Source organism: Pseudorasbora parva, chromosome 3 (assembly GCF_024679245.1).
Source record: "Pseudorasbora parva isolate DD20220531a chromosome 3, ASM2467924v1, whole genome shotgun sequence".
Lineage (NCBI taxonomy): Eukaryota > Metazoa > Chordata > Actinopteri > Cypriniformes > Gobionidae > Pseudorasbora > Pseudorasbora parva.
Window position 1 is genome coordinate 25605234 of NC_090174.1, and position 15591 is coordinate 25620824.

Sequence of the window (15591 nt, forward strand, 5' to 3'; positions counted from 1 at the left end):
CTGCATGAGGGATAACGGAGCAGATAACATTTTACATTTGTATAATTATTTGTAATGCGTTACTTATTAAACACAGAAGGCTTAGAACATGACATTTATCATTTTGCCAAAATCCGTCATACTTTTGTATGCTTAATGTCTAGTAAGACCACATCGTTATCCATATGTCAACAACTTTAATAAAAAGCAATGCCAAAACATACTGTGGCCTTGCGAAGTGATACAAATAGGCTCATAAATTCTCTAGAGAGGCTTTGGTCAGAAGATGCTTTGCTGAAAACATGCATCATAAATCGGTGCGTATTTATAGAGTATACGCCATGTTCGACAGCTGGCACAAGGGTTATCATTGACTCTTGTCCTCTTGCTGCCATTCATCTGGGGATGCAGCAAACAACCCGTTTCATTGTATTACAAGAGAACCATGAAGACAGACATCACAAGACAAGAATGGGGGACCTTCGACTTACAAAGGGTTTTTTCGTTTCAATTTAGCCTTTTCTCTCCCCTCTAGCTCTTAATGTTTTGAAGACGTGGCTGGGGCTGTGCATATTTTCACTTCCTCTTTAAGGAAATCTTTCCATACCGAAGCCAAATAAACAACAGACTGCTTCAATGGTGTTACCTTAAGCACGACATTCTTGAGATGTTTGCTCTTTTTTCATGCAAATGCATCTAAATTCTGGAGAAGAGTTTCATCTTTATATTTAAAAAAAAAGATATTTCTGTGGTAGCAAACTTGTTTTTTTCAGCAGCCATTACTCCAGTTTTCAGTGTCATGTGATTTCCTTCAGAAATCATTTTAATATGCTTATTTTATAAACTGATTTTGGAAACATTTGTGCTGCTTATGTACACTTAAAGGAATAGTTCACCCTTTATGCAGCTCTTTTGCATATAATGACAATTCATATCTATCTATCTATCTATCTATCTATCTATCTATCTATCTATCTATCTATCTATCTATCTATCTATCTATCTATCTATCTATCTATCTATCTATCTATCTATCTATCTATCTATCTATCTATCTATCTATCTATCTATCTATCTATCTGTCTGTCTGTCTGTCTGTCTGTCGGTCTATTTACTTATTTATCTATGTGTTTATTTATTAATTTGAGCTGCTTAATCGTTTTGTGGAAACCATACATAATTTATTATACATACTATATTATTTTTTAGTCTTATCGACCCCAAACTTTTGAACAGTTTGAACAAATAGTTTTTTGTTATCTAATATGTAATTGCCCTGTACTTAATATTATTGCATATACTTTAATCACATATACTGTGCTTTAATTTAATGTATTAGTACATTAGTCAAATTTCTTAAAATAATGCATTTGTTGTTAAAATAAGATTAAATAAGGCAGAAAGTGAAAATAAAATGGCAAAAAGTGTACTATATAAGGTCTAAAAGCTTCAAAAAGATGACATACTATAAAAACCTACTCAGTCCAAAAGAATCATCATTTTAATTTAATGTCTGAATTCTCAAAAAACAAAAAACAAAAATTGGCCCAGCTGTCATCTTCCATCATTTCCTTGCTGATATCACCTCTTCCAGATTGGCAGCTTCCCTACGGCCCACCCTGTCTCTGGCGCCATGCTTATGGGCACAAGGCCTCAGTCGCCCTGGGCGGCCACTTTGGCTCCTTAGCCCACCTCCTGAAAACACTTGCGAAGAGCAAGGCACCTCCAGCAGGCCTCCCTGGCGTTGACTGGCTGCCCAGAAGCTTAGACAGAGGGCATCAGTGTGAGGAGCCTGGCTTTCTTCCCCTCAGCCACTCAAACACTTTCCTGGGCACGTCACATGAAAGGACCCCCTGTGTCATAAAAGTGTTAGCCACATCGCTAACAAGAGCATGCTTACTGACTCATTTTCACACTGCTGAAAACACAGCATACACTTACAGGCACATTTGAGAGAGATTAATCTAGCTAATAATTATTTAAAATAAAATTAGATTTAGTCAGATACAGTTGGGAACCAATGTCAGCGATGATTTATCTGCCATGATGGCAGGATAGGCCGGGACATAGTATCTGAAAGTGATAAGAGCGAAAAGGCTGATGAGAGATTTGCTTATTTGAAAAACAAACATTGTTGCTGTAGACTTTTCTTGGAAAATAAAATGGTATTTCATGCCTTATCTTTTAATTGTGCAGCATTCCAAAAATATGTTATATAATATAAATATTAAGTGATTATAAAGAGACAGTTTTACAAAAGTTTTCTGTCAAATAAATACTTTTTTAAACTTTCAATTAATCAAAGAATCATATTAAGTATCTATTAAGTGAAATATTAAGTAACATGTTTTTAACAGTGATAATAATATGAAATATTTCTTGAGCAGATATTCAGCATATGATTTCTGAAGGATCGTGTGACACTGAATATTCAACTTTGCCATCAGAGAAATAAATTGCACTTTAAATCATATTAAAATAAAAGACTGACTAGTATATATACCATGGTTGTATGTGCCAGATGGGCCGGTCTGAGTATTTCCCAATCTGCTCAGTTACTGGGATTTTCACGCACAACCATTTCTAGGGTTTACAAAGAATGGTGTGAAAAGGGAAAAACATCCAGTATGCAGCAGTCCTGTGGGCAAAAATGCCTTGTTGATGCTAGGGGTGAGAGAAGAATGGGCCAACTGATTCAAGCTGATAGAAGAGCAACATTGACTGAAATAACCACTCGTTACAATCAAGGTGATGGGCTACAACAGCAGAAGACCCCATCTGGTACCACTCATCTCCACTACAAATAGGAAAAAGAGGCTACAATTTGCCTGGTCTAATGAGTCTCGGTTTCTGTTGAAACATTCAGATGGTAGAATCAAATTTTGGCATAAACAGAATGATAACATGGATCCATTATGCCTTGTTACCACTGTGCAGGCTGGTGGTGGTGGTGTAATGGTGTGGGGGATGTTTTATTGGCACACTTTAAGCCCCTTAGTGCCAATTGGGCATCGTTTAAATGCCACGGCCTACCTGAACATTGTTTCTGAACATGTTCCTCCCTTTATGACCACCATGTTCCCATCCTCTGATGGCTACTTCCAGCAGGATAATGCACCATGTCACAAAGCTCGAATCATTGCAAATTGGTTTCTTGAACATGACAATGAGTTCACTGTACTAAAATGGCCCCCACAGTCATCAGATCTCAACCCAATAGAGCATCTTTGGGATGTGGTGCAACGGAAGCTTCGTGCCCTGGATGTGCATCCCACAAATCTCCATCAACTGTAAGATGCTATCCTATCAATATGGGCCAACATTTCTAAAGAATGCTTTCAGCACTAGAATTAAGGCAGTTCTGAAGGCGAAAGGGTCAAACACAGCATTAGTATGGTGTTCCTAATAATCCTTTAGGTGAGTGTATATATATCATTTTTTATTTTATTAAATTTTTTTAATCAAATAAATGAAATCTTATTGAGCATACCTTACCACATTTTAATAGTAGTATATTTCATTGTAATTTTTTATTCCATTTCAGTTTTATTTGAATAGGACAATAACGGAATTAGGACAACCACTTTGCTATAAGCTGTGGTTTTAACCTTCAAAGAGCAAAAAGAACAACGACAAAGATGACATTTGGGGATTTTCTTGAGCAGAAAAGCTCAATAAAAAGGGTCAAGTAGTCACTTCCGTGTTAGAAATCCAGTTTCTGGAAGCCTCTGTGTGATGTACTTTCATTCAGAAGTACGTACTTTAATTGGCACTCAACATGCATGTGGTTTTCACCCCTCTAACTGACTTAGCAAATGCAGGCACCACACGTTCCGTAGGCTTCTGTTACCTTTCTTTTCATCTCTGCCTCATGATGGTGTGATGGCATGGAGACGGTGCTTGATTCAGCCACCCATGACAACAGAGGCGTCTCTCCAATCAACAACGGAAAGGTGTAAAACAGTTTGAGTAAAATTAACAGCAAGAAAATAATGAGGCCCTCTGGGTATCCCATCACCCCTTGCTCTCCCCTCCACGATTCCCACCTTTCTCTTGTGATCGTTACCTCTGCGCCTGTCTCCTCACGAAACATGCTGTGCGTGTTTTTTCACTTTTTCATCTGTTTCCCTCTCGCTCTCTTCTTTTTCTGCTTCTTCACCAACATCATCTCAAAAATTCCTTTGCTTCCGCGAAGTGTAACTTCTCCAAATTTCTCGTCTTAGAATTTGTCTTCTTAAAATTCTTTTGTTCCTCTTACGCTAATTGTTATTCCATTTTTCTTCTCATTATTCAAGAGCTTTTCTCATTTTCATTTTCCACGCAGGTTTTGCTTCTTATTATGTTTCTGCTGATGACCTTCAAAACATTCTCCTTGTTACAGCGATACTCATTGAGGGTTGAAAGCTGTGCTCAAACATCGCAAGACTTTAAAACATATGTTGTTACTGTCAGTGTAGTTTAGCAGAAACTGGAAGTTTGTTAAACACAAAAACACCCTCTTTCATACTTTGACATTTCGATATAAGATGTTTAGAAAGGGAACGGGGCAGAATTAGCTGGGTCGCGCATGATGTATATTGTCAATGCAACCCCTACTGTGAGACTTTACCATAATGATTCATACAGTATAACACAGAGCGTGAGCGGGGAGATTTTGGGGTGCGTGGGTCGCGCGGATCACGGTTCATGGGCAGATGGTGACAAATGGACATTCATCCTCCCTGTCTCTGTCCTCTAGAGGAACTCCCCAGGGGAAAAAATGCACTGGAGGCGGGAAGCAGAAGCGAAGCCATTGTGAAGGGGAAGCTGTCAGGCACTTCCTGTTATGAGAGGAAATGCATACAAATGTGCTTCCTGACCTCCCCCCTCCGACTCCCCCTCACACACGTGCACACACACACACACACACACACACACACACACACACCAAACTCAGTCTGGGAATCAGACCTTTTTTCTCCTTTCTCCTTTTCGTTCTTTTTGTTTGGCAGTAGAAAGTGATTCTCAGTCCTTTGAACAGCAGTTCAAACTCACCTTACGTGCGCAACGGCGCATTTATGTCTACACGCTCGGCAGTTTGTTTGTCACGCATGATAAGAGTGCGCTCACATGATAAGGGCTTCACACTCCTGCGGTCTACAGGTTCAGGGCTCCAAAAACTAAATCACGATCGTTATGAACCGTGGTCCTTCATTCTTTGCAGCTCTCACCACATCGGGGAGGTGTTGCAACTGGCATTTTCTGCAATTAACACGCTGGATCGCTGAAGGCTCATGAGCTTCACAGATTGTGGAGGCAGGTAGTGAGCAGGAGAAGTGGAAGAACATCACACTCAAGGCCCTTGTGATCACATTAAACCAGCATGTTACATATCTATGGTGAACCTAATAATGGTTTTGGAGACGAAGAGTGACAGAAAGCTATTAGAATATTTTTCTTTATCAGATGAGATAACATACTTAATGTTTGTCTAGTATTCAGTTATGTGATCCCAAAATGGCTGTTAAACAGCTATTAGGCTACTGGTAGGATTGTAGTCTTCATCTCATGTTGAGTGGACATGCCAATGTAAAATGTGATCAGTTGACTTAATTTAAAAAAATAAAAATAAAAGGTGAGGAAACCTTTAGAATTAATAAGTAGATAGGTAAATATTCCATCATGTTTTTCAATTAAGCATGAAGTTCTTCACTTTTTTTAAGGGTCAGGGTTAGAGGGTGATTTTATTTTTTCAGAGGTAGCCTACTTACTAGGGTAGTTCACAACAACAACAACAACAACAAAAAAGACCTTTATCAACATCTACTCACGCTTTCTTTCTTCTGCAGAACAAAAAAGAAGATATTTTGAACTATGTTGGTTAACCAAACATGTGGTTTCGATGTCCACATTCATCGTATATACGATAAATCAGACATTTCTCAAAATATCATCTTTTATGCTCCGCAGAAGAAACAAAGTATTGGAATGGCATGAGGATGAGCAAATGATGACTGAATTTTTCATCGTTAGGTGAACTATCCCTTTAAAAAAACGAAATATGAAGTGCACCGTTCACTTAAACTGGAATGTATGCGACCCTGCAGTTATAGAAAAAAAGACAGATGAAAGATAAGTGAAGTATCTTTAGTGTGTATTTTGTGACTGTGGGTGTTGATGTTGATGTCACTAGCCACAGTTATGAGCTTGACCACAGTGATTATTTAAAGTTATTATATCTCCATATCTAAGTATGTGTGATACTGCTTCCTCTTTCATAGAACTGCCCAGTGCGAATTGCTACATTTATTTTGGATCTGTGAATTGATGACGGACTCTGTTATTTGCTATTCAAATAATCCAAAATTCAAAGTCTGTTCATCAAACACATTGTTAAGCTTTTTCTTTTCTCAACCTGCTGTCATACTGGAGTTTTTTTGGCTTGTTCTTTTTGCATCTTGTCACACTTGCCAAATCTCAAGAAGCCTCAATAAGAAACCTCTCAGAACTGCTAAGCCACAATGTGGAAGCTCGAAACTCTCACTTTGGCTTTATCTTGCCGAAAAGGGAGCTGTCAAAACATCAGTTGTGTTCTTTAAGTGGCTGTTTGACTTGTCAAAATGTTGAAGTTGAAGTTATCAAAATGATACATAATCAATACATTATTACTTTGCTCATAAATTATTAGAAATATGATGATAGAAGTTGACCAGCAGGATGAGATTCACCAAGGCATCTTTTGATAGATACGGTATTAACACACATGTGTGGGGCACACACAAATGTTCTAAAATGTCTTACTTATCAGTGTTATTTGTGACACTGGACCACAAAACCAGTCATAAGTCACACGGGTATATTTGTGGCAATAGGCAACCATATAGAGTAGCCTTTAGTGTCATTGCACTGTGGCAGTACAAGAAAATAATCCTATTATCATCCTATTATGTATCGGTCAAAATTATAGATTTTTCTTTTATGCCAAAAATCATTAGGATATTAAGTATAGATATTTTGTAAATGTCCTACTGTAAATCTATATATATAAAAAAAGTATTAGTAATAGTAAAATGTATTGCTAAGAACTTCATTTGGACGTCATATTAATAGATTTTTTGCACCCTTAGATTCCAAATTTTTGTATTTTCTGTCAAATACTGTCCTATCCTAACAAACCATACATGGACAGCTTATTTTAGTTCAGATCACATATAAATCTCATTTTAAAAAATGTAACCCTTATGACTGGTTTTGTGGTTCAGGGTCCCATTTTGGACCACAATTAATATATCATCTGAACTAAATAAGATGATTTTAATCATCTGAACTAATTAATGAGTTCATTGAAATAAAAAAAGGGTTTAATACAATGAACATTTTTGAGAATCGACAACCTTTATTCAAGTATTATTACATTTTTTATATTTTTTAAGAAGAATATTGGGTAATTGTGTGTTTTATTTGTGATGACACAATTGAGATGTCAAATTGTGCTATTTTCATGATTTATCCATTTTTTATGTAGTTCAGATAAAATAATATTTTGAGTTTCTGTTCATTTAACCAATTTCCTTCATTGTATCAACTCAAAATTTTAATTTCAATAAACTCAACATTTTAAGGCATCCGGGTTACTTACTTTTTTTAAGTTAAACCAAAAATATTTTTTTTATAGTGTACTTTTTTCTTGGCTGATTCAGTCCTATTAAATAAAAATTTGACTTATAAAAATCTGTTCAAGTTTTGTTTCGACCATATCCACATGTTTAAATGAAAACTCTCTGAACAAAAAATAATCTACTCTTTCATAACTAGGGCTCAATCTTTATTTTATTTTATTTTCATTTAAAAAAAACATCATATTATGGTAAAGAGTTTCACCATGACAACACCAGAAACAAATTGACATGCAAAGAAATGTAATACCTTATGCTAATACATGCTAATTGTCTTCCTTATGAAATTGCTTTGGTGATTATCACATGCACAATATATGTTGTAATTCACTTGCCTTCTGCAATAAATAATGCCTAGATTTGCCACGGACATGCATCACATTAACAGGTGCGTGGGGACATTTAGGTTACACGTGAAGAGTTTAGTGGTTAGGCCTCAAGGTTCTTCATCAGTGTCGTTCTTCTCATGAGCTGGTCTGAGCGCGTGCGGTTTCTCCAGCGCTGCATCTAAGTGCTCAAGAGATATGAAACCTATGAGGTCAGAAAGAGATGCTTCTTATTTTTAATGCTGTTAATTTAGATGAGAGCATGCACTGAGAAGTCATTAACAGCCTCTCAAACACTCCGTGGCAGCGATGATCTCCGTGCGTGAGTGTTTGTATGTCTGTGCCTCTGCTGAACAGTGCATTTGCAGACTGATGCACATGAGCAGAATTTGCCTTCCGTGCAATGCAGACTATCTTAATTATTTCCCCAATTTGCTTGAGGTGAATATGGTTAACCTTAATCGTGAAATAAAATCCTAATTATACAGTTGAACTATTGTATTAGAGGGGCCAGACGCACTTAGTGTTACTTTATTAATCTTAAATGAAAGGTTATTGCATTGTTTTGGAGCACGCAGGTGATATTTCAATTAGTAAGCTCCTTTCTTCTTATGAATGTAGGAATAAAAGCAAAAGTGAAATAAGTCTTTTACTTTGGGTTAAAGAATGGCATTTTTAAAAAGATCTTCAGTTGATTTATGAGAGGAAGGAGCTATTACGCTATTGTCTATTTCTCCAGATCATTTGGAAGAGCACAAAGGAAAATAAAGGAAAGTAGACAGAAGGAAAGAAAAGTAGCATTGATTTTCCGAAGAAACGCTGTATTTAGGACAACTCGGGAGTCAGGAATATTTAAGAGCATCAACGCGCTGAGCAAACACACGCAGAGTCATCCATCTCAGTTTTTATACGCCGCCAGTGCAGCCCGTGACTCGTCTAACCTTGTTTCCCCTCTTCTGTCTCTGTCTAGGTGACGTTTACGAAGAGAAAGTTTGGCCTGATGAAGAAAGCCTATGAGCTGAGCGTGTTGTGTGACTGTGAGATTGCCCTCATCATCTTCAACAGTACCAACAAGCTGTTCCAGTATGCCAGCACAGATATGGACAAAGTGCTGCTCAAATACACCGAGTACAACGAGCCGCACGAGAGCAGGACCAACTCTGACATTGTGGAGGTGGGATGATCTAAACACATTCACACACTTAGCAGGTCATTGTTATGATTGTTAAAATTATTTTTTTTCTCTCTCGTAATAATCATTTTAAAAACACTACTGCTCAGATGTTTGGGGTTCGTAAATGTTTTGTTTGTTTTTCAAAGGAAAAATCTTATGCTCACCAAGGCTGCAATTATTTGATCAAAGATACAGTAAACAGCAAATCTGTGACATGTTATTACAATTTAATAATACTTGTTTTGAATGCATTTTAAAATGTAATACATTCATGAGACATATGTAGCATCATTATTCCAGTCGTCTGTGTTATATGATCCTTCAGAAATCTTTCTATGATGATTTTGTGCTCAATAAACATTTCTCATTATAGTCAATGTTGAAAACAATTGTGCTGCTTAATATTTCAAATAAATGATCATGACGAAACCATGATACTTTTTTATGAATAGAAAGCTCATATAGCACATTTATTATTTAAATAGATATTTTGTGACATTATAAATGTCAAATTTGATCAGTTTAATGCATCCTTGCTAAATGAAACTATCACTGTTATTTCTTTTTATCTTACTGACACCAAACGTTTGAACGGTAGTGTAACTTTAAAACTTTTTTTTATGATATTTCTGAAAAAGTTAATGATCATAAGCTAATGATCTGATGTACTTTAGTTGCTGTTCAAAATGCAACTTATGACAAAATGTTACATAGGAAATGTTAGTTTGAATGAAGTCTGGGTGAGGGTCTTTAAAGGTTGAAATCCCCTGCAATAGTGAGTGTGTTTACAGAAAGATGTACATACATGAGTGTTTGATGTGTGATATTTCAGTAGACGAAATGTATCGCTGACATGTGACTATGACTTCCTTGTGTATAGTGCCATCGCGCCCTTATTTTCAGCTCAACCCTTGCCCATGGTGAGACACTATAGACACAAAGCCAACAAGATTTTAGCAGTCTAATGGACTAGTAAATAGACTACGTAAAAAGTGCACTAAATACATCCATGCTGTATTTCATTGCACTCTGTTCTTTTTGAATGCCTGCTGCTTTGATGTCTGCATTTTCTCAATCAGCTTAATGCTCCTAAAGGCTCTCAGGTCTTAGAGGCACGTTGTCTGCTGGTCCCTGCCTTTAACCGTACCTGAGGTCAGGCCATGCTAAGCGATTGGCGGCAAACATCCAAAAGCATGTTGCAGCGTGAGCTGGTTACATAATCTGCTTTTCTGAGATGTCACAACACATCTTGACAAGCAAAGGTGACGTCGGTTGACAAGGTGGTCCTTTGTAGGGCTAAAGGGCTTTAAGGTATCCTCTTGCCATGCCAACAGCGCAACAACTCACGGACGAGTCCACATCCACAAGCGTTTCTTAATAGATCTATGGGTGAGTTTATGAAGTGGGATGTTCTCAATCTAAGTGCAATCCAATTGCTTTGCACTTAGAGTCCAACAGAAAAGAAAAAAAAACATGTTTTTCTGTCTACTTCCTTTTTTATCTGCTCACTCTGTCCCAAACTTTATTTCAGCTGCGCGTACACTCGCTTAATAATTCTGCGGCTCGATCATTTTTTGTTTTGTTTCATTTACATATATCTATATCTTATAGATATATTTATATCTTATAAAGCCAGTGTGGCATCTCTTTTCTAATTTATGGATTTTTATTTAGTTTTTATGTGCATCTTAAACGCAAATGTGGGTTTTTGGAAGTTCAGTGTTATAGTCTGCAATCTGTGGCCAGTTAGTTTAGAAATGTAAGGAAGAAATGAATCCCATTTACAAAAATGTGCCATTCAAGTAAACATTTTTACGTGCAATATTGTTAAAATTTTCAAGGGAGACTAAAAAGGAATGTAAAGTCAGATTCAGGGTTCAGCATTAAAGGGCTAGTTCACCCAAAAATTTAATTTAGGTCATGAATGACGACCCTAATGCCGTTCCGCACCCGTAAGACCAGCGGATTAGCGGATTAATTCATGATTCGGATCGCCTGTCAAACTGCCAAACTGCTGAAATCACGTGACCTTGGTCGATCCGAATCATGAATCGATACACTGATTTACAACTGTTCGAATCTTTATTTGAGGATTGAAAACAAACCAGCAAGAGAAGACAATGCTGAATAAAGTCGTAGTTTTTGTTATTTTTGCACCAAAATGTATTTTCAATGCTTCAAGAGATTCTAATTAATCAACTGATGTCACATATGGACTACTTTGAAGATGTTTTTATTCCCTTTCTGGATATGGACAGTAAAGTGTGCATACACTCTCGGATTAAATATAAAATATCTTAAACTGTGTTCCGAAGATGAACAGAGGTCTTACGAGTGTGAAACGACATTTGGGTGATTGATGACATAAATTTCATTTTTGGGTGAACTAACACTTTAATGAATAAAGATGCACTTAATTATATATATAATTATATAATTTTCAAAATTATATTTCATTAAAAGTTTTTAAATAAATGTACTTTACAATAAACATTAATTACCAAAACATTTGTTTTTATGAATATATATTAAACAGATTATTTTAAAATTAAAAATTAATATTAATAAAATATCGAAAAAACGCCGCTATATAACTCTGATAGTTTGAATCTAAAGGAATTTTAAATGTTTTTAAAGTATTGCATTGCATTACCGGTACAATTCAAACTATTTTGAGTCATTCCCACAATTTTAACAAACCCTCTTTGCGTTTAGTTAGACCTGATACTGTCTTTTTTATTGAGCTCTGAGATTGTATACACTTATTAGGCATAACATTATGACCTATCCTAATATATGCTATACAGCCCACACGCTACAAACTGTGATGCACTGTGTAGTCTGAAACCTTTATATCAGAACCAGCATTAACTTGAGCAATTTGAACTACAGTAGCTCGTCTGTCTGATCGGTCCACACGAGCCAGCTTTTGCTCCCAGCGTGCATCAATGAGCCTTACCCACCCATGACTCTGTTGTCAGTTCACCACTGTTCCTTTCTTGGACCAGTTTTGATAGATACTGACCACTGCAGACAGGGAACATCCCACAAGAAGAGCTGCAGCTTTGGAGATGCTCTGACCCAGTCATCTAGCTATAGCTATCACAGTTTGGCCTGTGTCAAACTCGATCAAATACTTACACTTGCCCATTTTTCTTGCTTTTAACAGATCAACTTTGAGAACAAAATGTTCACTTACTGCCTAATATATCCCACCCAATAACTGGTGCCTTGATGAAGAAATAATCAGTGTTATTCACTTCACCTGGTCATAATGGTATGCCAGATCGGTGTATACTGGCTACGAAAATATACTGGCATTGTTTACTTTTTAAAATCTTGTAGAAAAAGGGATAGTTCCTCACCGCCCCAAAGGAAAATTATGTCTTAATTTACTTACCCACATGTTATTCCAAACCTGTATGAATTTCTTTCTTCTGCTGAAAACAAAATAAGATATTTCATAGAATGGCTATAACCAAACATTTGGCAGTAGCCAGTGACTTCCATAATATTTTTTTCCTACCAAGGAAGTCAATGGCTATGTCAACTGTTTGATTACCAATATTCTTCACTCTATCTTCTTTTGTGTTCAACAGAAGAAATAAACTCATAAAGGTTTGGAACAACTTGAGGGTGAGTAAGTGATGATACAATTTTCATTTTGGGTGAACTGTCTTATTTAAAAAGCAGGTCATAAACATCCCGGTTTGCCATGTGAAGACAGAACTATAAAGCACACTAATGAATCAGCACACGCAAACATTGAATTGGAAAGAAAGTTAAAAAAAAAAGAGCATAGCGAGTCAAACTGCTCCTATCACCAAGCAACAGCTTTAGTGGAGTTTCTTTCCAATTTGCCAGATTTCGTGTTAGAGAAATCGATTTGAAGGTGGCTAAAATGCCGCCCTAACTGGATTTGTCGACGCTAAAGTGTTGAGCTCCTGCAGGGCCCCGTTTTTCTGCTGCTAGGTTACATCACGGCCAGGGGATGTGGGCGGTAGGAGGTAAAGAGGAACAAAGCAGACTTCCTGTTGTGATGGCAGGATGGGGACGAGGCCTTGGGGTGGGCCGGAGGGGGAACTCGGCATAGGGGTATCGGTGCCATAGTTCAGCTTTGAGCTGTAGAGTGTGTGAGGGTTTGTATGTGTGAGACACGCATCGACTCCGGACGGTCTCAAACGTGTGCTGTACATACATAGATTTGCCATTGTTTGAGCGGGCAAAAAACACACACACTCATATAAAACACACAAATCCGAGCAATCTTTCCTGTCTTTGCCTGGAGTGCCTGTGGGGTGCAGTGGGAGGATAAGGAGAGGCAGGGGAGCCGGGCGCAGCGTGTGGGCGTCTTGAAGAGCAGCCCGCTACATTAGCAATAAAGCTCCATGTAATTAGCATGTCTTTGGTTGATAATTAGCGTTGTTGGGAGAGAGGCAGTGAGAGGCTTGCCCAGCCTCTTTAGCTCTATTTATGAGAGGCTAGAGGCTCTTCTACCCTACTCTACTATCCCTGGCTGTTTCTTTCCGCTTATGTCTTCCGTTTTCACCCCATTTTTATCTCTGTTTTCGAAGGTCAGGCCATTATTTCATTCAGCAGAAATGTATGCGGACGTGCCTTTCTCCATCTGACATTGGCTTAACAACATAAACATGAGAATTGAGAATATAATTTGCAATAGAGGAACATTTTCTCAGATAGATTAAAAAAAAAATTCAAAAGGATCTTTCCACTATCTGATTGTATTTATTGTATCACAAGAGAGAACGGTGATTGATTTATCATACACATGAACCTTAATTAAATCAAACAAATGAATAACATTGTTATGTAAGCCAAGTAATGTTGATAGAACATATTTTTCAATTCATTCCTCTTCATACCTCAGTTCAAGCACCTTTCCAACCGTGTTTAGCTTTCACACAAAAAACTCATTAGAGGTCTCCTACGTCTTAACATCTGAGGCTAGGCGAAAGGTGGGAAGGTCCAGATAATTACACCTTAAGTCTTGAAGAAAGAACAAATTACGAGTGCTTGGGTAAGGTAAAATTATCTAGTTTTAGATTAGCAGGGGGGAAACAACAAAAACACAACAACATGCTTCGGTTGTCAAAATGCTCTCTTCAGTTGGCACGAGAGCAATGCAGCGTTTATTTGGCAGGTGATTAAAAACTTAAACAGGCATAGATTTCCCAGTATGCACTGTGCCAGACATTATCCCTCCCTCACGTGCTATCAGAAATATCCTACTTCCCACTTCTGAAGTCGTGATTACGAGCTCGCCGCATTCAAGTGCTTTGGTGTCATAAAGAACAGGAATCATGGATGTAAATATGCTTAACTTTAATGAAAAGAGGCGATATCGCTGTTGTGGAAGACACTAATAAAGAATACCTGTCACAGCACCAAACGTGTTTAAAGTTTATGGCACATCTAACCCAGGACTTGGGTATCAAAATTATCCCTGAACTTCCCAGTGGTACATATGAAACTCATATTTCCGAACATTTGACTTGATGGCGGCATTAGAGCTGGTTTCATGCAACTGATGAAAGATCAGTTGTATTGATTTTCACCAAACTTAAAAAAAAAATATCAGCTATTACTTGAAATCAGCAAATGAATGAATAATGTAAAATATATCAATATGATCAAAATAAACAATTGTATGTTATATTATTAAATTATATTATGTACATATTATATTAAAACATTTTTACTATCATTTTACATTATTCATAACTTTTATATAATTTGTATACAAATTTTATTTAAATTAAAATATTATTAATATTTTTGTTCAGATTATATATATATAATATTAAATATATAAATATTAATAATATTTTAATTTAAATAAAATTTGTATACAAATTATATAAAAGTTATGAATAATGTAAAATGATAGTAAAAATGTTGTAATATAATATGTACATAATATAATTTTAACAACATTTCATTATAAGAAATAGTATACAAATGTGTATAATTATATATAAACATCTAAATAAAAATAGAAATAATGTTTGAATTTAAATAACATTTATATTATAAATTATATACAAATTATGATTAATGTAAAATGATAATAAAATGTTTGTTATATAAAATATACATAATATATATAATTTTATGCAACATTTTAGTATAAGAAATATTATTCAAAATTAGTTATTTGGTCATATTATTGAAGAATTGAATAATATATATATATATATATATATATATATATATATATATATATATATATATATATATATATATATATATATATATATATATATATATATATATATATATATATAATGGGAAGAAAACAAAATAATATATAATTCTATACAACTTTTTTATAACTTAAATATATAAACACAGGCAAATGAATAAGTATTGTGCTGTATGTCGCTGTATGTAAACAACATTCAAATTGTTTTGTTGCTGTTGTTGTTTGTTAATTCAG

At 36.0% G+C, this 15591-nt stretch overlaps 1 protein-coding gene across 6 annotated transcripts in view; it reads left to right on the forward strand.

Annotated features, from left to right (window-relative positions):
* mef2cb (myocyte enhancer factor 2cb) overlaps positions 1 to 15591 on the forward strand; it is a 92664-nt gene that overhangs the window by 42098 nt on the left and 34975 nt on the right. For all 6 annotated transcript variants that reach the window (XM_067438233.1, XM_067438232.1, XM_067438236.1 and 3 more), the window contains one exon: positions 8931 to 9134. In XM_067438233.1, the coding sequence (XP_067294334.1) occupies positions 8931 to 9134 (204 nt within the window). The remainder of the gene's footprint in view (positions 1 to 8930; positions 9135 to 15591) is intronic.